Raw genomic sequence first — 26041 nt, 5'->3', positions numbered from 1 at the left:
TCATCTGTTTTTTAAATTAGGAAGAGAACACAGCCCTCTATTCCATAGATACCACACATAAAAATAATAACCTTCAGTTCTATTTTATGACCAGTTATGAAATCAAGACAGAGGAGGAAAAAAGAAGAAAAATAAGAATAGAGAAGTAAAGACTGAGCCAGACAAACAGGCACCTGTCCAGAGATAGACAGAGACACACATCTATCCACCCACACAGAGACACAGTGGCAGAGAGCTTTGCCTGTGAAGATGGCACCATTGTCCCTTCCGGCCTCCCTTTTTTCCTTTCTAAAATATGTAGAGTATTTGGACTAGATAACCCCTAAGGTCCTTTCTAGCTTTCAAGCCTATGATTCCTATCCAATCTCTATCACATAAATGAGACCAAAAGATAGGTAGCCTGAGTTATTAAAACCCTTCAAAACCTGGTCCCAAATTACTTTTAAAAAAAGGACTGTGACAGTCCTTTTAAAAAAAATTTTTTTTTTCAGTTACATTTTAAGTTCTGAACTGTCTCCCTCCTTCTCTTCCCACTCTTGTACTAGAGAAGGCCACTATTTGACCCTGATTGTTTTCAGTGCATTACTGACTATCATGTCATTACCGACCAACAGTTCAGTCAAACCAGTTTTCTTAATACAGGGCACTGCATTTCCCTGCCCTTTGCACTGGCTGTCTTCCATCCCTGGGATGAGATCCTTCCTCACCTCTTGGCTTGGAGGCTCTAGTTTCCTTCAAGACTCAGCTCAAATGAAACCTTTCCTAAAGACTCTTTCTGTCCCTCTCCTGTCTCCTCTTCTCCTTTCCCATCCCCCAATCACCACAGTCATCCCATATTTATTTAGAATGAACCTATATAGGTACCTATTATCTCCTGGGGTAAAGTATAAACTCCCTGAGGTCAGGGACAAGCTTACTTTTGTCTTTGTATCCCCATCCCAGTGACTGCTCCTTTGTGAGACCTTAAAAATGCCTGTTGATTAATTGATTGATTGAGTACTATAAGCAGCTATAGGAAATATTAAGGAAAACAAAGCAAAGGAAGGCTTACAAACCATAAATCTTCTACAGAGAATTTAGATAAAATTACAGATAAGAACAACCCAGGAGAAAGAATGAATGACTTATACATGCCCGGTAAAAGAAGCTGGAGAAACTAGAGTTGAATTATTACAACTATATTTATAAATAGGGATATCACCTCTTGGTATTTGCTCTGAAGGCCAGACATGATTAAGTGAAGCCATGAGGCCATGAGCTGGAAGTTCCCCACTCTTGCTGTGTCTGCAGACTTCCCAGTGTGAAAAATGCCCTCTTTCCTCCCAGACCCAGTCTGCTGCCCTGGCTCTTCCTCCTTTTCACCTTCGAGGCTACCTCTTTTCTTTTTTTGTTTTTGTTTTTTGTTTTGTTGCTGGGCAATGAGGGTTAAGTGATTTGCCCAGGGTCACATGGCTAGTGTGTATGAGGCCGGATTTGAACTCAGGTAATCCTGAATCCAGGGCTGGTGCTTTATCCACTGTGCCACCTAGCTGGTCCTGAGGCTACCTCTTTTCTTAAGCCTCTCCTGTTTTATTCTGTTTGATTTCCTTAATTTTCATCCTTTCTTCCTTTGTGTAAGACAAGGGTTCACTCAAAAAGTGGCTTAAAATGGGCTCTCTAGGACCAAAAAATAGGGGGTGACTGAGGAGTGATAACTCTTGCTCACATTTCCATAGTGCAGTTAGGTTTGCAAAGCAGTTTATATACATCATTTCACTAAATTTTATAGTAACCTGGTGTATTAGGGTAGACCATTTTACAGTGAAGAAAATGAGGTGCAATGAAGTGATATTATTCATGGTCACATGACCATGTGGAAAGCATCTAACCTCGGGTTTGAACCCAGGTCTCCTTAATTGGAGTCCTGTATTCTAAGGCATTAAGTTGCTCTAATAAGGTTTCTGTCCCAGATAGAATTAGGTTGGGGTCACTGAGGCTTGGCTCCTTGGTACAAAATTTCAGCAGCATCCTGTAGATACTCTCTTGTCTTGCCTGCACTTGGTTTGTGTACCCTCCTCTCTTCCCCCCTTTCACCCTACCATTCCCTAACCCATTCCACCATGGGTTAGCTTTCCAAGGTGCAGCACAACTCTGTTTCGTGCATGAGGTACAGCCTGTTTGCTCAGTCAGGCCTCTCTGGTTCAGGCTGGCCTTGGCCCCCTGGCAGACAAATGCTGACACTGACTTTGAAAGGTAGCATTTCCAGGTGCCATTGAAATTGCATGGCAATGGAGTTTCTGATTCTCCCAATGTGTCATTGTTTATTTTTAATTTTTCTTTTATAATGATGCTAGGCTCCCAGCTGCTGCAGTGATGAGCATCATAGAAATATTTATATAAATAAATACTCTATTCATCTGCAGATTTCAAGAGCATCTTGCCAACTGTATATGCCAGCAAATCCCACTGCCCCTCCAGGCTTTATTTTTTGCATACACAGAGGCTGTTCTCAAAGGATCAGTCCAGATTGAGGAATTCTTAAGTCCAAGAAAGATAATTTCTGGATTGATAGTTCTCAAAACCTAGTCCTGAATCCTAGACCCCTAAATTCCCATCACTTTTTTGCTTTTCTCTGTTCTTTCTGGGAGTAATCCTTTATGGAAGACAGCACTCCACCACCAACTCTAAGAATACAAAGGAAGGATCACAAAGGTGTGGATAAAGGGGCCCATGAAAAAAGAAATCAGCATTTAAAGCTTTAGTCTATATAAACCTGAGGCTTTCCTCTCCTCTTTGCCTTTCTGCTAACTTCTGGAATAGGAAGATCTGGGTTCTAAGCCTGTCTCTGTCACATACTGCCTCTGTGACCCTGGGCAGGACCCCTATCTTCTCTGGACTTCAGTTTCCCCGTAAAAAGAGAAGTTTAGGCTAGTGACCTTGATGATGACCCTTCCAGCTCTCCTTCTATGACCCTGTGACCTCATACCAAACACAGAGCTGCCTCTCAGCCACCTCCACCTATTTTTCTCCCATAGGACCAGGAAGAACAAGCCTAACCCCTCTTCCACATGTCTCTGCCCTTTGAAGAAAACAGGAATGTCCTTGGATAGTCTCATCTTCTCCAAGCTAAAAATTCCCAGTTCTTTCAACTGATTTTTGTGTTGGCTAGTCTCTCCCTTCTCTGAACTCCTTTTGCATTTTCATCTGTATTGTACAATTAGCAATGTGTTTCAGTCTTTCTCTTTCCCTAGTCACACTAAACAATTTATTCCCATTTTCATTGCCATAGAATGCTGACACGGACAGTCTTGCTAATGAATTGCTTCCTGTATTTCAATTCACTTACTGGCCATCTGCTTACCATTGCTGCCTCAACTTTGGCCATCATCTTCAACATGCCTCCCCAATCTTCAATTCAAACTTGGACTCTGCTCCTAGGATGCTCAGCTCTCCTAGGTGAGCTGCTGCTCTCAAAGCATTTCCAGCCTTTTCTACATTGGCCCTTTTCCAGCTCTTTTGTTTTGTTTTGTTAGGGCTATGAGGGTTAAGTGATTTGACCAAGGTCACACAGCTAGTAAGTGTCAAGTGTCTGAGACCGGATTTGAACTCAGGTCCTCCTGAATCCAGGTCCAGTGCTTTATCCACTGCACCACCTGGCTTCCCCCTTTCCAGCTCTTTTATGTGTTATCTTCCTTCATTGGAATGTATGCCCCTTGAGGGCAAGGATTATCTAGCTTGCTTGTATTCGTATCCCTAGCACTTAGCCTGGCATACAGTAGGCACTTAATAAATGCTACATATATCTATCCATCCATCCATCCATCCATCATCTATCTTTGTATTATCTCCCCAACTAGGTGGTGAGCTCTTAGCAGCCAGGGTGATGTTTTTATGCTTACTTTGGGTGAACTCACCCATGGACTTCCCATGGGGCTCAGTACATCCCAGCGACTGGTGGACTACTTTTAGAATGATAAACTGATTGAAAATTACATTTTTGTTTTGGCCTCTAAGAGAAACTCAGAGCTAGAAAGGTGACATGCAGTCGGATTCACTGTCAGATGTAGGAGTCATTTTTAAATTAACTATAATAAATGTTCATCTATCCTCTGCTTGAATATTTCTAGTGATGGGGGTTTCCCTACTTTGTAAAACAAGACATTCCATTTTAGGACCGCTCTAATTGTTAGGAAGCTCTTTTTTAAAAGAGGATGTTGGAATCTGCCTCTTTATAACTTGAATCTATTATTTCTAGTTCTTCCCTTAGGGGCCAAATATGAGAAGTCTAATCCATCTTCCATATGACAGCTTTGACTTTATATTCCATGTCCCCCAGTGGCTGTTCCACATCTTCTCTTCTCTACTTGAACCATGAATACCTCCTGTATTTCCCCCTCTCTTAACAGATGTGCTAGCTTCTTATTTTACCAAGAAGAGGCAATCCGCCAGAAATTCCATCTTCTCCCTTACTTTATATCTCAGAACCCATCTACGTCTTCACCCCTGACGTCTTCTTCTATGCCTGTCTCTGAAGAAGTGGTCCCTCTCCTTAACAATCCTTCTATCTTTTAATCTCCTTCCTTCCCATGCCCTCCAAGAACTTGCTCTATTTATTATTCCCTCCCTCTCATCTTCTATCTTTTCTTATTTATTGGCTCTCTACCCACTCTGCACAAATATGTTCAAGTTTACTCTGTCCTTTAAAACAAAACAAAAGCTTCACTTGACCCTGTGAATCTCTCAAGCTGTTGTCCCATATTGCCCTTCCCTTTCATTACCAACTGCACCTCTTGCCTCCACTTCCTCATCTTTCAGTCCTTTGCAGACTGGTTTCCAATGGCACTTCTTGATTGAAAGTGCTGTCTTCAATAATTTCTGAACTGATAAATCTCATGGCCTTCTCTCAGTGCTCATCCTCCTTCTATTCTTTGCAAATTTGGACTGCTTCTCCCCACTCCAGATACTCTTCTCTTGGCTCCCATTACACTAATCTCTTGAAGCTGTCTTCTCTGACTACTACTTCTTAGTGCTCTTTTTGGATCATTATTCACACTCTGCCCTCTTCGCTAAAGTGTAATCTAGGGCTCTGTCCTAGGTTTTTCTCTCTTTTTCTCTTCCTCTCCCTGGCCCCTTCTCTGCCTCTCTCCTCTTGAAAATTCTTCTGGAAATCTTATCAGCTTCCCATGGATTCAAGTATCATCTTTATGCAGATGATTCCTAAATCTACATAAATTCAGGCCGAATCAATCTCAATCTCTCTCTCTCTCTCTCTCTCTCTCTCTCTCTCTCTCTCTCTCTCTCTCTCTCTCCAGTTATGCATTATAAATTAATTCTAGATATATCCTCCTTGATGTCTCATAAATATCTCAAACTCAATATCTCCCAAATATAACTCATTGCACCCACTATCTGTCCCACCTCCAAACATATTCTTCATTTAAACCTCCCTGTTTCTACTTAGAGCACCATCATGTTCCCAGTTGGGTCATCTTTGATTCCATTCTCCCCCCCTTGCCAATCAATTACCAATATTGTCAATTCTACCTCCACAATATTCCTCAAATTCATTCCCTTTCTCTTCACATACACAGCCACCACCCTAATTTAGGACCTCATCACCTGTCATTGCCTTATACTCTGGAAAGGGTCTTCTAATTGTATATCCAGTCTCCTCCCCTTCCAATCTATCCTCTGCAGAGGGCAGCTAGGTTATGCAGTGGATAGAGCTCTAACCCTGGAATCAAGAGGACCTGACCTTACCTCAAATCTTATCTTAGACACTTACTAGCTGTGTGACCCTGGGCAAGTCACTTAACCTCAATTGTCTTAAACATCCGGGGCCATCTCCAGTCATCCTGATATATATCTTACCACTGGAACCAGATGGCTCTGGAGGAGAGAGTGAGGCTGGTGACTTTGCACAACCCTCTCTCATTTAAATCCAATTCAGTGCAAGTCATGACATCACACCAAGGTCATGGTCCTCTTCGAGAATGAAGGACAAACAACAATAATGACAATCCTCTGCAGAGCAGCCCAAATAATCTTCTCAAGGCACGGGTCTGACCATTCCACTCAGCTAAAAAAATTTCAGTGGGCCCACATTTATTATGGTCCAAAATACAAGTCTTTTGCCTGGTATTTTATGTTCCTTAATAATCAGTAAAGTTAGTTGGTGCCCACCTACCTTTCTATCCTTATTTTATATTACTCCCTTCCATGAATTCTGTTTTTGCCAAAGCAGATTCCTAGCCATTTGCTAAATTTGTTGCTTTGTATCCTGTCTCAATATTTGGACAAGCCACCCCCTCTCCCACCCCGCCATGGAATCTTCATCTTCAATTTAATGCTCATTTCAGGTATCTGTTTTTGGTGTGAAGTCTTCCATATCTCCAGTTATTAATACTTTCCCTTTCTCTAATTTTCCTTGTACATCTTTGAGGGTATGATGTAACCACCAATAGATCATAAATCTCTTAAGGGTAGGGACTATTTTATTTGTGTCCTTGCATCTCCCGTGCCTAGGGCAGTATTCTGCACAGGCACTTAATAAATGTTTGTCGACTTTATTGAATTGAATGGGAAGACAGAGATCCTTTTAAGTCTTAAGTCTTTAAGGTTTCTCTTCCCTGGGATAAACATCACTATTCTTCTCAGTAAAGACTCCAAAGAATTGACAATTACTGCTATGTATCAACATCCTTCCTAAAGTGTGGTACCCAGAACTGGGCACAAAATTCCAACTGTATCCTCATCAGGGAAAAGAATGGTAAAAGAAAAAGGAGGATCACTTATAAACCATTTAGAGGCAAGAACAAAAGTAAGTCAAAAATGAAGTACAAATAAACAAGACAGCTTTGAAAGTTTAAGGTTGAGCTTAGATATTTAAAAAAGAAAGCAAGCTTTATAAAAGAGTTCAGTTTAATACCCAATTCTCTTTTTTGGTTCTACTATACATATGGAGATGCCCATTTTATTTGTATTACGTTCTGAATTAACAATAATAAAAAAAGGGAAAAAACCGCTAGGGATATGATCTCCTTTTGTCTGGACCCTCTTTTTTTGTGAGGCAATTGGGGTTAAATGACTTGCCTAGGATGACACAGCTAGTAAGTGTCAAGTGTCTGAGGCTGGATTTGAACTCAAGTCCTCCTGAATCCAGGGCTGTAGCTTTATCCACTGTGCCACCTAGCTGCCCCCAAATTTTACTTTTTTTGCAGGGCAATGAAGGTTAAGTGACTTGCCCAGGGTCACACAGCTAGTCAGTGTCAAGTGTCTGAGGTCAGATTTTAACTCAGGTCCTCCTGAATCCAGGGCCAGTGCTTTATCCACCTAGCTGCCCACTGGACCCTCTACTTTTTTTTTAAGTTTATTTTTTTATTTTTATTTTTTTAAATGAGGCAATTGGGGTTAAGTGACTTGCCCAGGGTCACACAGCTAGTAAGTGTTAAGTGTCTGAGGCTGGAGTTGAACTCAGGTCCTCCTGACTCCAGGGCCGGTGCTCTATCCACTGTGCCACCTAGCTGCCCCTGGACCCTCTACTTTTAATGCAGCCAAGGAAATTTGTCACTTAGCATTTTCATAGAGCTCTTGGCACATCCCTTGTTTTGGGGAGGGTACATATTCTTTAAAATAAATGTCACTACTGTTACCTAAAGGAGGAGGACTGGTAGGAGATGATGTTCCTCCCCTGTTGCCTCCCACCCCCACTTTTGTTAGCAGGGGACCACCAGCATGGAAAATGGAATTCTTTGTCTTAGTGGGCAAAAGACCACTACTAAACCCCCCACCCCCACCTGTGTCTGTGAGTGACAGAGACAAACACAGACAGAGAAAGACACTGTCTTCTCAGGACTGACCTATGAGCTTGGTTTGAAAAGAAACCAAATGGATCTCTGGCTTGTGATAAGCAGAATAAACAAAGCAGTGAAATCCAGTCCAAGCTCTCAGAACCTTGCCCTGATGACTTGCAAAGGCACACTGAGGCAGTAGAACTAGCTCACACTTAATGGTGTATTTATTCTGCATGTCTCCAGTCAGAAGTAAAGGCTTTAACTGTCCCTACACAGTTCTCATCTCCCTTGCTTTAGAATAATGAAAGCCTTTAGCTGGGACTCAAGAAAGCTGGCATGGGGTTCAGGCTCAACCTTACTAGCTGAGTGAGCCAGGAGCAAATCACTTCATTTCTCTGGCCCTGACTTTCCTCATCTATAAAATGGGGATAATCATACTAAGTTGCAACATTATTATGAGGGTCAGATGAGCTAATGGATTTAGGAGTTACAAGGAACTATATAGATGTGAATTGTTATTGTTGCATTTCTTACTTGGATAAATTCATGAAAGTTAATCTTAGGAGCCTGGAGGTTTGTACATCTCTTTATATATATAATCTAATCTGATCCTCACAGCTCTTTGAGGGAGGTCCTACAGTGATATCCACTTTACAGATAGGGAAACTGAGGCTGAGGGAATTTGAAGTGACTTACCCAGGGTCACATAGCTAGTAAGTATACAAGGCAGAGTTTGAACTCAGGTCTTACTCCAAGTCTATGCCACCTAACTGCCATAGCATCTGTAACCTTCAGAATCACATTTGGTCATACTTCCTTGGCCCTATCTTCTTTAACCTACTCAGGGTGAGTCCTTGTCAAAGGCCAGGCTCCTACCTACCTGGGCGGTATCCATCTCATTCAGCATTACCACCGAGGAGCAGTTGTAATCAAACACCAGCCTCCAGAAGTCAGCTCCGGTGTTGGGAAGAGGGTGCTGAGTGACGATAAAGGCCGCTGGTTGCTTGTGGCTCTGACAAAAGAATAATATTGGCTTTTAAAAAAATGCATCAATCAGCATTATTCAGATGACTATTAGACCCATGAGGCTGACAGGAGGCCATCTGAGTCATTTAAACCGATTATACAAAGCACTGAGACCTTCTCGTTATCAGCTCCAGCGTGAATGAAACCTTCTCATAATGGAATCATTCTCCTTCAAACTAAGACATTTCATTAGAAAAGTGTCACCAGAATAGGGATTATCCAAATAAATTATTTATGTCTGGGGACTCAGCAAATAATAATGATTAGAATATGAAATGAAAAATACTGGGAGGTGATTTTTCCCCCTAGTTCTCCAATCATAGCACATCTGGGGAATGAAAGGACACCTCCTCTTTGTTTGCTGGGGATGCTATGGCAGGTCCACGACCTCAGGTTCTGACCCAAGAGTTCAGCAGGGAAAATAAACAGGTTTGGATTTAGGAATCTTAAGATGGGACCAGAAGGTAGCAATTCTCTGAGTCCTGTTTGCCTAGCATCTGGTGGGGATGTTACCCAAGGGCCCACCACACTTGGTGATGGTGAATGCCAGGGAAGATAAGGAGCTGGGGATTGCCAGAGGGCAAAGGAATTTTCCTCCAGTGTTCTGCTCTCAGACAAACCACAAGCAATCATTAGTCATGCTTACTTGAGAAAGCTTTGGCCTGGAAGTTTAAATGCCACTGGATCCCCATATGACCTTGAACATGGTACCTCCTCTCTCTGAACCTCATGTGTGGGTGGTTGGACTCGTCAGTCTCTAAGGCCTATTCCACCTCTAATATTTTATCATTCTATGTGTAAAGATGTATGGTACGATGTGGAAAGAACACCGTATTCAGTCAGAGGACCTCGGTAACTTTGAGCAAATCACTAAAGATCTCTGGACCTTGGGTTCCTCACCTATAAAATGAGGAGTTGGACTGGATCAGTGGAGAAGAAGCCAACTGGGTTCTTAACCTTTTTTGCTGCCTCAGCCTCTTAAGGAATCTGGTGAAGCCTGTAGCCCCTTTCTAAGAATCATGCTTTTAAATGCACACAATGGGATACAAAGGATGACAAAGGGAACTGATGATAATGAAAAGATGTCATCAAAAAATTTCAAAACCAAGTTCAAGGACCCCAAGACAAGAACCCCTGGACTAGATGGTCTTTGAGGTTCCTTCTAGGTCTAAGTCTAGGATCTCATGATTACACAAATTGACCAGCACCAAGGATCAGGATGGGGATGAATGTCTAAGCTGAAAATATACCTCTCTCACTTTAGTGAGACCAAGTAGAGGGACAAATGGCATTCAGAGGCAGGCGGGACCTGGGCAGGCCAAGCCCTGGCTTCATGCTCCAGTTACTCCCTTCCCTTAAAATGCTTAACAATCTCATTGGGGAAACAAGACTCACACAGTTTGGGAAGAGAACCATAGAAGATGGGGCGTAATTAAATGCTAGACTGCAAGGCAGAGACTGTAAATGTTGGAGAAGGTCGTTGAAGGGAGAGCACAGCCCAAGCTGCAGCCATCAGGGAATAATAATAGTTGACATTTTTGCTGAGCTTTAAAACTTGCAAATCACTTTCCCTACATTGTCTAGTCCGCCTTCCATTCACCCAGTGAGGTAGGCATTTAAGTCCCATTTCACAGATGAGGACTCTGAAGCACAGAGGGGTTAAGTGATTTGTCCATGGTTTCATGTCAGGAAAATGTGAGATGTAGGATTTCAGCCTAGGCCTCACTGGTTACTCTGAGACCACACCTACCTTCTGACAAAATAGGCAGAGATTGCTTTTCTTTTCAAACTTTTTTCCTTTTGAACTTGGACTGAAGGATCATTAAAAAAGAAAAATCTTTTTTTTTTTTTCCTGAGGGCAGTAAGCCCTCAGGAGGTGGCTCTGGACAATTTACTCCAACAGCTGTTTGTGTTGCTTGCCAATAGCTGGTGGTTATCCTGCCCCTTTGCAGGGAAACCAAGGAAGAATAGTCATAAAGTGCCTCACACTGGGGATAGGGAGGCCAGTATGAATTAGAAGAGAATCTGAGGCATAGGAGGTCTGCAAAGAAATATAATTGAAATTCTTTTGCATACACAAAGTAATAATAAAAGTTACCACTTACCACTTAGAGGTTTGCAAAGCACTTGACAAATGTAATTGCATTTGACCTTCACCAAAACCCTAGGAGGTAGGTGCTATTTTTTCTCTATTTTACAGGTGAGGAAACTGAAGTTAAGAGACATCAATTGACTTGCCCAGGATTGCACAGCTAGGAAGTATAAGTCACATTTGAACTCGGACCTTCCCGACTCAAGGCCCAACATTCTAGCCATTATACTATCTAATTTCCTAGTAATTAACTGGCTTAAAGCATTTGGATTAATGGCATCCTTTGGGTTTACTTTAGTGAGCCAATGGATGGGCAGATCCTCAGTAAACCTCATTTATGCTATAAATAGATAAGAATGGCTTTTTTTGTTTGTTTTTTTGCAGGGCAATGAGGGTTAAGTGACTTGCCCAGGGTCACACAGATAGTAAGTGTCAAGTGTCTGAGGCGGGATTTGAACTCAGGTCCTCCTGAATCCAGGGCCAGTGCTCTATCCACTGTGCCATCTAGCTGCCCCGCAAGAATGGCTTTTAATGAGCTTGGTTGTACTTAATTAATTTTTTTATTGTTCTGTCATGTTGTACTCTTTGTGACCCCATTTGGGGTTTTCTTGGCCAAGATACTGGAATGGTTTGCCATTTCCTTCTCCAGCTCATTTGACAGATGAGGAAATTGAGGCAAATAGGGTTAAGTGACTTGCTCAGGGTCACACAGCTAGTAAGTGGCTGAGGCTAGATTTGAACTCAGGAAGATGAGTCTTGCTGATTCCAAGCCCAGAGCTCTATCTACTCTGCCACCTAGCTGCCTGTAGTTAATTATAAAATCCTCCTATGTGGAGTGACCTTAAAGATTGACCAATTCAAACCCCTCCTTTTAGAGGGGAACACTGAGGCTAGAAACAAGGGAGGCGTTCTATCCTAGTTCACACAGCAAGTTAGAGACAAAGCAGAATTAGAACCCAGGACTCCTGGTACAAAGCTGTAGTTTCTTTGTACCATAGCATAGCTCTTAAGTTGTCAGAAAGCAGCTTGTTCTCTTAAGTACCTTCTTCCACTTTGTTATTTGGAATATGTAACTTTGCCTAGAAAATCCCTTCTAAATGGCTAGTACTGGATGTCTTGGCTCTGTTTTCTTTCCCTTCCCTGTTTTCTCTTCCCTTCTTTCCCTTGCTTTCTTCCAGACCATACTGAGCAGCTACTAGTGCAAGGCCCTATGCAAGGCATTGGGGGAAAAATCATGATAGATGATCACAGATTTGAATAGTACATATTTTCACACACTTACACCAATTTGGCCCAATTTGCATGCTTTTTCCAGCTCAAAGGGATGTGTTGATGTGTATGAACATTCATGCTTTGCAAGACAGGTCAATGTCTCAGAAGAATGACCACATAAGGCAGGAGTGAGACACACCTCTTTTGTGTCTTGGCCCTCTTTGGCAGCGTGGTGAAGTATGCTTGTAAATGTCTAAAGTAAAACACATGGGGCTGCAAAAGGAAACCCACTGTATTGAAATACATTGAACAAAATGATTTTTTAAAAGTTCATGGACCTCAGGTTAAGAATTTATGCTTTAAAGGAATGACCAAATAGGAAAGCATTTGGAGACAGAAGAGCTAACTTGGGAGAGCAGGGCTCCCAAATGAATACTTGCTGAATCTTGGAAAGTCAGAGGTACAAGGGACCGGAAAGATCACTTCATTGAAGCCCCTCATTTGACAGAGAAAACAGAGGCCTGAGGAAGGAAGTGACTTGCCCAAGGTCATGCAGTGAGTGATGGGCTCCCAAATCAGAGCTCTCTCCACTCCTATCTCAGGAAGAGGCTGTTTGGGCATCTGAGAAACCTCGACCACATCAACAATTTGCTAATGTGTTAGAAGAGGCCTCACTTTGCTTTCTCAGGAGAAATCTCCTGCAGGCAAAGCTGCTGAAGAGGCATTGAGTGTCCCCCCCCCCCCCCCCCCCCCCCCCCCCCCCCCGCCCCCATCACGTTTCAGTGGCAGACCTGAGGCTCAGGGCTGGATAAGGGGCCTTGCATCCAATCTGGCCAGTGCAATGGAAGAAGTGTTTCTTACCTGCAGGCCTTGAGTTCCAGAGCAGAGCCTGTGAATCCCCAAAGGGAACTGCTATGGATTCTGAGAGAGGCAGATTCCAGCAGACATGGGGTAGATTCATTCAACTCTGGCGAAAGCCCAGCTCCAGGATGCAGGGAGCCTGGGCCCTGGTCCTCTCCCTTCCTCCCATGATAAATGCTCTAATAGCCTGGCATATCTGACAGACCTTATCTACAAATATGTTCAAGACTCGTGCTCTGGCTGGCTTTTAGGAATCAGCCAGCAATCCATTCTGGGGATAACATCATCCTTTACCAGGGGAAACATTAAAAATTAACCCAGAGGACTTCATATTTTTCCACCAGGAGGAAAGCTGCTATGGTTACCAGATAATGCACAGACTAAGCTGGAATACAGATAAGAGTTGTTGTTTTTTTTTCTTCCCCTCTTCAGAGAGAAAGGAAAAGACCCAGATGACAGGCAAACCAGAGAAATGTCCTGTGGGCAAAGTGAATACAATTAACACCAGCCTAGCCTGTGGTCCCTATTTGACCTCGGGAAGCCTCAAAAGCTTCTAAATAATAGACAATGGGCCAGCAAGATAGACTTTCAGTGTAAGGTACTACTGGGGGCAAAGATTTGTGGGGTAAATGTATTGGGACTGGAGGGGAGTGCAGAAAAAGAAGGCTCAGTGGCTAACTAAGTGCTTCATCAGAAAACATGGGATCATCCCCACTCTCCCATATACCCAGCTCTGAGCAACAAACAGGTATGTGGATACTATAAAATCCTTCCTTAACACAGATGTTTCCCACAAATCTAGGCATATGATGTGTGCTGGACAGAACACTGGGGCAGTAGAAAAAAACCCATTGGATTTGGAGTCGAGAGAATGTGAATTCCAATCTTGGTTCTGTCCTTTTGCTATCTTCATGACCTCTGGAAGAGCTCTCCAGCTGTTTGGACCTCACTTTCCTAAACTGTTAAAAGAGGGGGTTGGATGAAGTGACCTCCGATGTCCCTTTCATCTTGCAATCTATGATCCTACGGATGATGTTATTTAACCATATAGACATAATCATCAATGCACTGGCCAAAGTCCATAGGGATGCAGGGAGAAAAATGTCTAGTTGGGATCAAAACTCACAATTCACTTAAATTCAGGGACATCAAGTAGTACTGGTGACAAATGTCTCACTGATTACCTGTAAGGCATTGCCTAGGGTGATCTGCCAAGGAGGCTGTTGGAGTGCTTTAGAACAAAGGAGGTTTGGAATATTAAACTAAGGTTGATCAGGGTTTGCACAACAATTCAGAAAGAGACTGTATAGCCCCTGGCCGTGAAACTCCCAAGAGAGAAGCTGATGCCTGGAGGAAGAATTAAGGAATTCTTAATCTTCTAGGATCTGTGGAAGCACTTTTCCATCCATTTTTCTCATTATTACAATCCTGTGAGGGAAGCAGGGGAGAGATGAGATTCCCATTTCACAGGAAAGGGAATTGAGGCCCAGTGAGAGGCAAGTGACTTGATTAGGGTCATACAGCAAATTAGCAGGAAGTCAAACCAAGTCAGCAGGCATTGATTAAGCACTTACTATATGTCAGACACTGTGCAAAGAGCTAGAGATACAAAGAATGAAAAAAAAAGTCTCTGCCCTCAAGGAGTTCACAATTCAACAGGGGGAGGCAACAGGCAAACACCATATTCAGGATAAACTAGAGATAACCTCAGGGGGAAGGTACCAAGCTTAAGGAGAACCGGGAAAGGCTTCTTGCAGAAGGTGGCAGTGTAGAGACTAGCTCTTCCAACTCCTATTCTAGGGGGTTTTCCTATGATTCCCAATTTAGAAAAAACAAAATGACTATCTTGAGATGTTAAAGTATGACTTTCCTAGGAATACAAGTGCCAGAGATGGAAAAAAGTCAGGACTCTGCTACTGAGATACTGTGAACAGAACCAGTTTAGGTCTAGAATCAAAGGGATTATGGACTGTCCAGACCTTTCCCTTCTTTAATATTTCAAACAGATCTGTGTTTTTATGGGTTTGGGCAATCCCTCCCCTAATACTGATTGCAACCTCCCTGTGGTTTCTCTACAAGGTGGTCTTTGTGAGTGCCTGTGGAAAAAATGATTCATGACCTAATGGCTAACTCCAATGATGAGTTTCTCTGACTTTAGCTAGGCTGGGATGATGGAAACATAGTTCATTAATAGGTCCAATTCATAAAACTTGATAGGATCTACCCAAACTTGCACTCCATTGATATTACCAGTAAGAGCCTAGGGTCCTATCCACACCATCATGGGTAGAGGTTTAGAACTGGGGCGGGGGGCGGGGCAGTTCTTTACATAAAATTAACCTCTCATAGATGTCAAGTCAGCTGCCTAACCTCCTCAGGAGACAGAAGGCAGGACTCAGCTTATAGATGTTATCCAGGAGGACCAGGGTTCTGCTGTTGGTCCCCACCACCTGGCTTGGCCCATTTGGCCTCCAGGAAGGAAAGCAAGAGGGATTAGCTAGAACTCTGCTTACATCCATTAGTGCTGCATTGATGTAATTGCTTGATTCTCCATCCACAGAAATAAGGAAGGGGAGGCAGCGGTCAAGAGGAAGGACTTCCATGCTTCGGTTCTTGTCATGATTTCTTGGCAGGAGCCCAATGCTGCAATCCTCAGGCCGGACACGGGGTGTCACGATATTGAGGGTCTGTGGGGGCAGTGATCACAGAAAATGGTGAGAAAATTGCAACCAGCTTCAGTGAGGTGATTGGCTAACTGATATAACAAATGGAGGACACCCAAAGGGAGGGAGACCATCATGGGCTCTCCATGTTTCTGTAGCTCTCCTCATGCTGGCTGCTCCTTTTCCCTAAAAAAGGCTACTAACTCCTGGTCCAGGTTCTCTCCTCTCTTCTTTTTAACCATCAAAGGCTATTCTGATCAGCTTGATGTTTGCAAACCTTTCCCCCTCCCCTAACTTCCCATGTGTTGGGAAAAAAACACAGTGTTTCCCTGTTCATCTGCCTAGGTCCTGTTCATAGCCTATTTTTCCTTTTCCTTTTTTTTTGGGGGGGGGTCAGGGCAATGAGGGTTAAGTGACTTGCCCAAGGTCACACAACTAGTAAGGGTCAAATGTCTGAGGTCAAATTTGAACTTGGGCCCTCCTGAATCCAGGGCTGGGGCTTTATCCACTACACCACCTAGCTGCCCCTTCTGTTTATATTCTATTTTAAAAAATCATCCGTTAGCACCAATGGACCCTATGCTTGGACTAGGAGCCCAATTATGCAAAAATATTGACTGATCGTGGTTTCCAGCTAGGAAATTCCTTAGTTATAACACATGAAGTATTATATTTGAAAACAGAAAGGTCACATAGCTATAACAGATGGATTTGTTGGTGGTTCTTCCCCATTCATGGATAAGAGCCTAGATCTTAGCTAGCCTTCATGGGGAAATATGTTGTTGATTATTGGCTCCAGAATGCATCTTTTCCAGAATTTCAGACTTTGAAAGTTCTCAGAAGATTTGGTTCTCATGAGATCTGATAATGTAATATCGTTGCAAATGTAATGTTATAGCAAAGGGTATCCCATGGAGCAGGAGTCTATATCTTAGCCTCGTGTGTGTGTGTGTGTGTGTGTGTGTGTGTGTGTGTGTGTGTGTGTGTATCATATATGTACTGGCCCAAATATACATGGCCAAATGAATTCATCCCATGGTTGGTGCACAAAATGACATCTGCGCTTACCTGAAATTCATCTTTTATTTGGCTGGAATTGGTCTGTGGATCTAGTCTGCTGATGTTATAGTATATGGACCGGAACTCACACACAGGAATGGCTGTGTTGCCACAAAGGCAGGCTTCCAAGATGGCATCATGGACAAACACATACTGCTCCTGCCAAGCCCAAGGAAAGATAGGACATGTGAAATGATTCCAACCAATGAAACCCAACTGGGAAGTCACTCTTGCTGTGTAGGTAAGGTTGGCTTAAATGAGAACCTGGACTCAAATGGAAAATGCACACACAGCTCATAGGCCATGTGTAAACTGAGACTCATAGAGGATAAATGACTTGTCTTAAATCACACAAGTAGTAAGTATCAGAGGTGAAATTTTAACTGAGGCCCTCTCAGTCCAGAGCCAATATTTTTCCCATACTACTGGGCTAACTTTTCATATTTCTTCCACATAAAAACCCTTCAAGTGCTTATGGACAATTATATTATATCTCCTCCCTAAGTCTGCTTTTCTCCAGGGTAAATATTTCCAGTTTTTTCTCCTCTTATGATATGGTCTCTAGTTCTCCCAATCCTTGTTACTCTCCTCTTGCTCGTCTATGCCCTTTCTAAGATGTGGTACCCAGAAGAAAGCACGACATTGCAGATGGACATGTACTCTGCCCTGAGTTTCTTCATTTTTAATACAGGGATGCTGATACTTTGGTGTATGAAAAAAGTGATTTGTAAACCCTAAAGGGAATGTGAGCTGCTATCATTATTTTTCATAGAAACATCCCTTAGACTACCCAACTCCTTTTGCTCTAATTCTGTATGCCCCACACCTTCTGAATTGTAATTGGCTGTTTTTTTTTTTTTTTTTAGTAAGGCAATTGGGGTTAAATGACTTGCCCAGGGTCACACAGCTAGTAAATGTTAAGTGTCTGAGGCTGGATTTGAACTCAGGTACTCCTGAATCCAGGGCTGGTGCTCTATCCACTGCGCCATCTAGCTGCCCTGTAATTGGCTGTTCTTAATGAATCTGCACACCTGGAGGAAGAACTGTGTGAAGATGACTAGCCTCAGATCTCAGGCATTCCCACTTAATTCACTGGTTTTCCAGACTCCTGTGAGTCTGGATTGGGTAATCCAACTGCCTTAGAGAGTGATCACTACTCCTTCCTGGGAGAGGGGGAGTTAGGCAGTGGTATTAGATATTAGGGTTATTGATCCACGGGACTGAACCTATGCCATGGTGAGCTTATAGAGCAGAGAAAGGGAAGATCCTCTGCTCTCTTTCTTGCAGGAAAGCATTCAAAGGAGCATAAGGATAAAAACAACAACAACAACAAATGTTTACTGACTTGGGGAATGATACCAACCTAAACAGATGTCCCTAACCTCTGGAATAAGATCATCATTATATTATACTAGATTCAGAGGTACTGTGAAGAATGGCAATATCTCTGGAGTTAGAGAAGTTTTTAATGTTTACTCATATGTGACCATGGGCACTTACACCACTTAACCTTCTTCTACCTTCTTTTCCTCATATGTAAAATGAGGGGGGTTAGACTAAATCACCTCTAAGATTCTTTCTGGCTCTAGATCAGTAAAATTTTGATTTTGTGATAGAGATATAAGCACTTGGATTTTCTCTCTCTTTTGGCCTTGTCCTTGAAACTTGCCCCTTATGTTGCCTCATTTCTTGTACTTTTACAAGAGGTGATGTGGGGTCTAGTCCCAGCTGTAACAATTAATTCTCTACTAGTGGGGCAGCTAGGTGGCACAGTGGATAAAGCACTGGCCTTGGATTCAGGAGGACCTGAGTTCAAAGCGGGCCTCAGACACTTAATACTTACTAGCTGTGTGACCCTGGGCAAGTTACTTAACCCCCATTGCCTCTCAAAAAAAGAAAAAAAAAAGAAAAGAAATTCTCTACTAGCCTGCTCTTCCCAGTAGAGTTCTACAGTCTATGTAGGTCCATACTGCTCCTCTCTTTGTACTTCTAAATGCTGGCTAAGTATGCTTGGGGAGAAGTCCTGGCAGGCAGGGAGGCAGGTAAGCAGATGAAACATACAGAGATGGCTTTAAGACTAAATGAAGAATTAATTCTAGGAATAAGATAAGAAGCACATGAAGAACAACTGGGAGTCAAGAGGGTTTCTAATGATTGGGGAATGACTGAATGAATTGTTGTATATGAATAGCATATGATGTTATTGTGTTATGATAAATAAGAATATAAAATATTCAAAGAAGTGAGGGAAGACTTGGATCTACTGATGCTGAGTGATGTTAAGTAGAGCCAGGAAAACAATCTGAATGAAGATTGAAATACTGCAAAGGAAAACAACACTGAAGGAGTTTCAATTATGATTGATGTAGCAACCAAGTCATGACTTGGAGGCCTGATGGTAAACCATACCTCCCATCTCTCAGTCAGGAAGTGGTGAAGTGGTAAGGAGTGAGCCATATGTTCTCAGCTGTGACCTCATGGTGATTTGTTTAACTGGATCTATTAGTTCAAAAAGATGCTCCTATTGTGTGTGTGTGGTAAAGGGATGGTTACATCAGGAAGTAACAAGGATTTTTTTTAAATAGTAAAACTTATTTAATGAAAGAAAGGAAAGACACATAGGAACATGGTAGATGGAAAAGAACACTGGAGTAGAAGACAGGAGACCTGAGTTCAAGTCTCAGCTCTGGAACTTCTTAGCCTTACAGTTTCCTCATCCATACAATGAGAGGCTTGTGACGAATGTGTAGAGGAAATAGTGCCACAGGAAGAGCACGGTCCTAGGTACAGGAGACCAGCTGCCAGGAAACATGGGTTTGCATTCTGGCTTGTTCAGCAATCACTGGTGGATGTGGCTCCTGAAAGGTTGTGCCGAACTGGAGAAGGGCAAATGTTGTCTCAATTTATCAAAAAGGGGAAGAGGGAAAAGTAAAAAAAGCAAAAAGAAAAACCTCAAGATCAGTGAGCTCGACTTGTATTCCTGGTAAAATTCTAGAACACATTATTAAGGGGATGATATATGAGCTTTCAGAAAGGGAAGCAGTGATCACTAAAAACCAGCATGGCTTCATCAAGAGCAGGTCATGCCAGACTAACCTCATTTCCTTTTTTGACAGGATAATTAGACTGGTAGATTGGGGGATGCTGTAGATGTCGTATTCTTAGAGTATATAGCAAAGCATTTGGCAAAGTCTCTCCTTCTCTGCTTGTCAACAAGTTGTGAAGATGGGGGCTAGAGGACGGTGTAGTTAGGTGACCTGAAACCGGGCTCAATGAGGAGTCCTTAATGGCTCATATCCACTTGGGGGGGTATCTCTAATGGGTCTGTGAGGCCCTGGGGGATCTCTGAATGGTGGGCCATATGTTACCATTGTATAGGCCAATTGGTAGCCTGAACAAAGGTGAGACTATATGCTGTTCACATCTCAGATGATTCCACGTTTAGCTGGCCAGGTAATAAATACACAGGATGACAGTGTCCAGTTCCAGAAAAGATTTTGACAGGCTGCATTAATGGGTCAAATCAAGTCAGATCATGTTTAACAGGAGAAAATACGAAAAGCTTATAGACTACTGGGTTGGGGAGAGAAGGGACACTCCTTGGAGGCCATTGAACAGGGGCTGGATAACCACTTGGTAGAGATGTTGAGGGAATTCTTGTTCAGGTATCAATTGGACTGGACACCCTCTAAATTTCCTTCCATCTCATGTGATGTGTGATATTTTGATTCTGTATCTTAATTAGTTCCATGACTGTGGGCAAATCACCTTTACTTTTAGAACCTCAGTTTCCTCATTAGTGAAATAGGAATAACAATAGTAGGTGGTATGGTGGATAGAGTCAGAAAAACTCATCTTCCTGAGTTCTTACCTGACTATAGACACTTACTAGCTGTGTGACCCTGAGCAAGTCACTTCACCTTGTTTGCCTCAGTTTCCTCACCTGTAAAATGAGCTGGAGAAGGAAATGGCAAACCACTCCAGTATCTTTGCCAAGAAAACCCCCAAATGGGGTCAGAAAGAGTCAGACTTGATTGAAAGTGATTGAGTAACAGCAGGCTCCACTAGGTTGTAGAAAAGTGCTTAATGATCATTAAGCTCTATGTAAATAAATGAGGATGATAGTGATGCTGAAAGGGATGAAGATGAAGACGACAGGCGCTGCTTAAGAGGAAGGGGCCAGGCAAAGTCATGGTGGTATCTTTCTTTCTCCAAACACACCTTTTCCTGTGCTTTGGGGAAGGTTGTTTGTGTGTTTGACATCGACATTTGCCTCTAAGTATAGTTAGAAGGACAAGATAAAGAAACAGATGGAAGGATAGGCAAAAAGCACTTTTCAATCATCTTAAACTAACTGATCTACTTTTTAACCAATCTGATGAACCCTGGAGAACTCAGTTACTTATAACAGCTAAAAAATCCAGACCACATAGTGTTTGGGTAAACATAGTCTAGGTCTTGCTGGCCTCTCTGGTGACTTAATTTTTCTTTTCTTAAAGTAACAACAAATCAATAGCATCTTGAGTGGCTCAACCTAAAGGCAAGAATTCTATTCACTGCCTATTAAAGCCCATACAGATATTGCAGACGCTGACTTTTTCAGGTTAAATTCAGTCTGAGGCAAGGCTGAGAGAGTCAGGAAAAGTAGTTATGTTATTTATTTAAGGTTCTGTGAGATCTGTAGAGAGCTTTGTTCCAGCTCTGCCACTCATTAACCATGTGGCCTTGGTGTTCTTAAAATTGTGATAACAATGGTTAGGGCGTTGGAGTTGGCTTCAGACTACCTGAGTTCAAATCATCCTTCTGAGACTCATAAGATATATGACCTAGGACAAATCATTATACCTTCATTCCCTCAGCTTTTTTTTTTTGGGGGGGGGGGTAGATGTATTGAGACCTGTGATTTCAGTGAATTACTCCTGCAAAAACTCCATCCACTGACACAAATAGGAAAGGCCTCTGTAACTGTCTTAGTGTTGCCTAGGGCTCTACAAAGTTAAATGATTTTTTCTGAAGGTCAAAGAGCTGAGATCTGTCAGAGGCCAGCAGAAACTTAAGTATGGCAGGGTCAATATGGCTTTGCCCTTGGGTCCTGAAATAAAGAGCACTGATAGTATTTGTGGTCCTGTAGCCTGGAAACACTTGAGTTTTGCATCTAGTTAGCATGAGTAATTAGTGAAAATAGGAAGCTTGTCCAAATAGATAAGTCTTCAAAAAATAAGAAACAATTCTCAAAAGAATTACAAACAAGGTAGGAAAGAATTCTCCAAATAACTGAGAACAAGAGAAATGCATACAAATACAATCCTGAGATTTTACCTAACCCTCAGGAAATTGACAAAGATGATAAAAGATAAAAGTATCTGTTGGAGGAGGTGTGGAGAGATCAGCACACTAATGCATTGTTGGTGGATTTGTGAATTAGTTCAATTGCTCAGTAAAGCAGTTTTCAATCATGTGAGGTGAGTGACTATCTTTCACCCAATGATTCCACTATTAAATATATATCTCAAAGAGGTCAATGATAAAAAGGAAGGCCCCCATATCCAACAAAATACCTAAACTAGTACTTTTGTAGTATTAAAGAAATGGAAACAAAATAGATGCCCATCAAATGTTGAATGGATAACACATTACATTACTCGACTGTTATTAAAAAAGGATGAACATGATCAATACAGTGAGGCATGGAAGGATGTATATGAACTGATGATGTAAAGTGAAGCAAAATAGAACCAAGGAAAACAATATATGATGACTGGAACTATATAAATGGCAACAACAGCCCCAAATCAAAATTGAATACTGTGAAATTATAATGCCCAAGCTTGGTCCCAAAGAAAAGATACAAGAAGATGCCTCTGAATATCTTTGGGGTTGTTTTGGAGAGGTGCCGGACTGTGGATGGGGAAGACTATTTTCAAACTTTTTCAATCTGTTGGTTAGTATTGCTGACTTTTCTTTTCTGGCTCAAAGGATATGGACTTTTTTCTCCCACTTTTTTTTTAACTTTTCATAACTCAGAGGAGGAGGGACAGGAGTCTACATTGGGAAATGCAAGTGATATAAAAACAAAAACTATCAATACTTTAAATTTTTTTTTTAAAATAAGACAATAGGAAGTTCAAGTAGCTTTGTCCCCTCCAGAGCTGAAAGGTCAAGTCAAACAGGTTTTTTATTTTTTTGGTGGGGTAATGAGGATTAAGTGACCTGCCCAGGGTCACACAGCTAGTAAGTGTCAAGTGTCTGAGGCCAGATTTGAACTCAGGTCCTCCTGAATCTAGGGCTGGTGCTTTATCCACTGTGCCACCTCGCTGCCCCTTCTATCATGCCCTTCTGTTCCATCATGCATTTTCTTTTTTTTAATTAATAAAGTATTTTTTTTTCCCGTTACATGTAAAGATAGTTCCCAACCCTTGCCCATACAAGCTTTCCAATTTCAGACCTTTATCATGCATTTTCTTAAAAGTGGTTCAGTAGGTTAGAATCTTAGCTAGCCTCCAAATGGATTATAATGTTAGGATATTTCTCTCCTGACAATATTTTCTGATGGTTCAGGAGTGGGACTGAGACCTCCTTCAGTTAGGGTCAGCCTTGAATTTCATATTTCAGCCCCCTAACCTGATTGGCCCCATCTGGGGCAGATTTTAGAGACAAAGGAGGGTTGACTATATTAACGTCTGTGGGAATAGCATTCTGGTGAATCAAGGTGCTCAACCTGGTCCTGTCTGGGGATGGGTGGGAGAAGTGTAGAGGGAGGGAAAAGCTGGTGCATGCCCACGGGCTCCAAGTATTCATTCACACACTGATTGAGTCAAAGGAAGAGCATTTTGTTCTCTCGGAAGTCAAAGTTCTGCTCTCATGGTCCTTTATCTCTGACTCTACAGTGTAATTATGTGTCCCTGCCAGGACTTTTTAATTTTGCCATGAAAATCAGAGGTCAAGGGAGTGTGATGCTTTATCATTACCTTCTCACTGATCTGGAGAAGTCAACTTAGCTGACATTCCATCACTCACGGTGCAAAAAGGCTCCAGAGAAAAAGCATTTTCTTACACTGAGCTCATCTGGGGACCCTTTTCCTATTTGGACTCCAGACCTCCTCCCCCAAGTTTTCATTACATCCACTTCTACTGTACATCCCCTTGTTGGCATTAAATAGATTTGGTTTACTCTGATTAATGGCTAGGTATTGTCTTTACCGCTATAACTAATCAGTGATTCGCCATATGTTGCTACTGGGAACTTAATGAATGCAATCTTCATGGAGAGCTGCTGAGATTTTTGGATGAAGAGGCACTATGGGCTACATCATAAATTAATAGTTCACATTTTTAACACCCTAGGATCAGAGAATCATAACTCTAAAGCTGGAAAGGACATTGGAGCTCATCTAGTCCAACCCACTCATTTTATAGCTGAGGAAAATGAGGACCAGAGAGGTCATGACTTGCCCAAGGTCATGCAGGTAGTGAGTGGCAGAGCTGGGATTTGGACCCAAGCCCTCTGTCTCTTAATTTGGTGCACTTTCTTCTGTACCACTTTGCACTGAGTTATTTTGGAAAAATTAATTTGTTAATGTGTACCAGATGGGATGGAGAAGGGAGACAAGACAGGCTAGGACACCACCTGGGAGATTACTGAAGCTGATGAGTGGAGAGGTAACAAGACCTTGTACCTGTATAAGTAGCAGTGGGAACTGAGAAGAGGGTATGGATGGGAGAGATATTGGGAAGGTAAATGAGATTTCTCCCAAAGCTATGTTTTTCCTTAGAAGTGAGTGAGGCGCTTTGGAAAACTCAATTCATTTCTGGTTTGCTAACAGGGTAGTGCTTTTTTCACTATGTGAAGCTCACCATTGGTAGAGAGCTTGCTTTGAGGTATCCTAAGTATGGATTGGTTATATTCTCTTGCCCTCTTGGTGAGAGGTGAGATGGGGCTCATCTCATCCTGCTCCATTGAGCTATGCTTATTGGACCCAGCTCCAGAGCTCCTATCTATTGTGTCCCCATCTAATGCAATGATACTGAGTAATAATAGCTGACATTTGTATAGCAAATTAAAGTTTTCAAAATACTTTGCCTACATTGTCTTTACAGGAGCCTCCCCATAACATTGTGACAGGGCTTTTCTTGATACAGTTATGCCTGTTTTACCTATGGGGATGCATGAGAGGCTGAAAAAGAACCCAGGTCATCCTGACTCCTAGTATATTACTGTCTAACTACTTCTCAGCCCTCTCATTTGCACCATTAAGGAAGGGGCTTGTACCAGGTCCCTCCTAGCACTATGAACCTGGGAGCTACAGCAACTCAACAGCTGATGTTTATAGAGTGCTTGAAAGTTTACAAAGTTCATGGGAGCCTCCCAACAACTCTGTGAGGCCCTTAACAGAACCATAGAGCCCCAGGGTTGGAAGGGGTCTTAGAGATCATCTAACCAGCCAGTACATGCATCTGCCCTATGGTAGCAATCCTTTACTAGAGACTTTCAGTGATGGGAAGCTTATCACTTTACTAGGTCAGGCACCAGTTCTATTGTTGAACAGCTCTGATGAAAAGAAAGATGTTTATACTATGAGATTTTTTTCCCCTTAAAAGAACATTCATGGGGGCGGCTAGGTGGCGCAGTGGATAAAGCATCGGCCATGGATTCAGGAGTACCTGAGTTCAAATCCGGCCTCAGACACTTAACACTTACTAGCTGTGTGACCCTGGGCAAGTCACTTAACCCCAACTGCCTCACTTAAAAAGAAAAAAGACTAAAAAAAACATTCTCTAGGTGAAAATTGAATGCAAATATAGTGTGTATCTCTTATTGCCCATTCTTTATATAAGATTCTAGGAAGCCTCATAGCAGCAATTTCTTCTTCGTCTTCGTCTTCGTCTTCGTCTTCTCCTTCTCCTTCTCCTTCTCCTTCTCCTCCTTCTCCTTCTTTTTCTTCTTCCCAGGGCAATGAGGTTTAAGTGACTTGCCCAGGGTCACACAACTAGTAAGCGTTGAGTGTCTGAGGCCAGATTTGAACTCAGGTCCTCCTGAATACAGGGCTGGTACTTTATCCACTGTGCCACCTAGCTGCCCCATAGCATATTTTAAAATAATTTCAATCATAGACTTTTAGTTCTTTTTTTCTTCAACTCTTTGCAACCCCATTTGGGGTTTTCTTAACAGAGATACTAGAATGGTTTTCCATTTTTTTTCTTCAGCTCATTTTATAGAAGAGGGAACTGAGACAAACAAGGTTAAGTGACTTGAATAGGGTCACCTGGCTTATAAGTATTTGAAGCAGAATTTGAACTCAGATCTTCCTGACTCCAGGCCTTGTACTCTATATACTGTGTCACCTAGCTGCTCTAGT

At 42.3% G+C, this 26041-nt stretch overlaps 1 protein-coding gene across 10 annotated transcripts in view; it reads right to left on the bottom strand.

Annotated features, from left to right (window-relative positions):
* The window catches only part of PTPRT (protein tyrosine phosphatase receptor type T), a 1379429-nt gene that overhangs the window by 26249 nt on the left and 1327139 nt on the right, over nt 1-26041 (bottom strand). For all 10 annotated transcript variants that reach the window (XM_043980423.1, XM_043980419.1, XM_043980422.1 and 7 more), the window contains 3 exons: nt 16695-16844; nt 15477-15650; nt 8653-8784 (listed from right to left, as the gene is read on the bottom strand). In XM_043980423.1, coding sequence (XP_043836358.1) covers nt 8653-8784; nt 15477-15650; nt 16695-16844 — 456 coding nt within the window. The remainder of the gene's footprint in view (nt 1-8652; nt 8785-15476; nt 15651-16694; nt 16845-26041) is intronic.

This window comes from Dromiciops gliroides, chromosome 2 (assembly GCF_019393635.1).
Source record: "Dromiciops gliroides isolate mDroGli1 chromosome 2, mDroGli1.pri, whole genome shotgun sequence".
In the NCBI taxonomy this organism is placed as follows: domain Eukaryota; kingdom Metazoa; phylum Chordata; class Mammalia; order Microbiotheria; family Microbiotheriidae; genus Dromiciops; species Dromiciops gliroides.
Note: the sequence above shows the minus strand (reverse complement) of the source record. Positions and strands in the feature narration are given on the sequence as shown.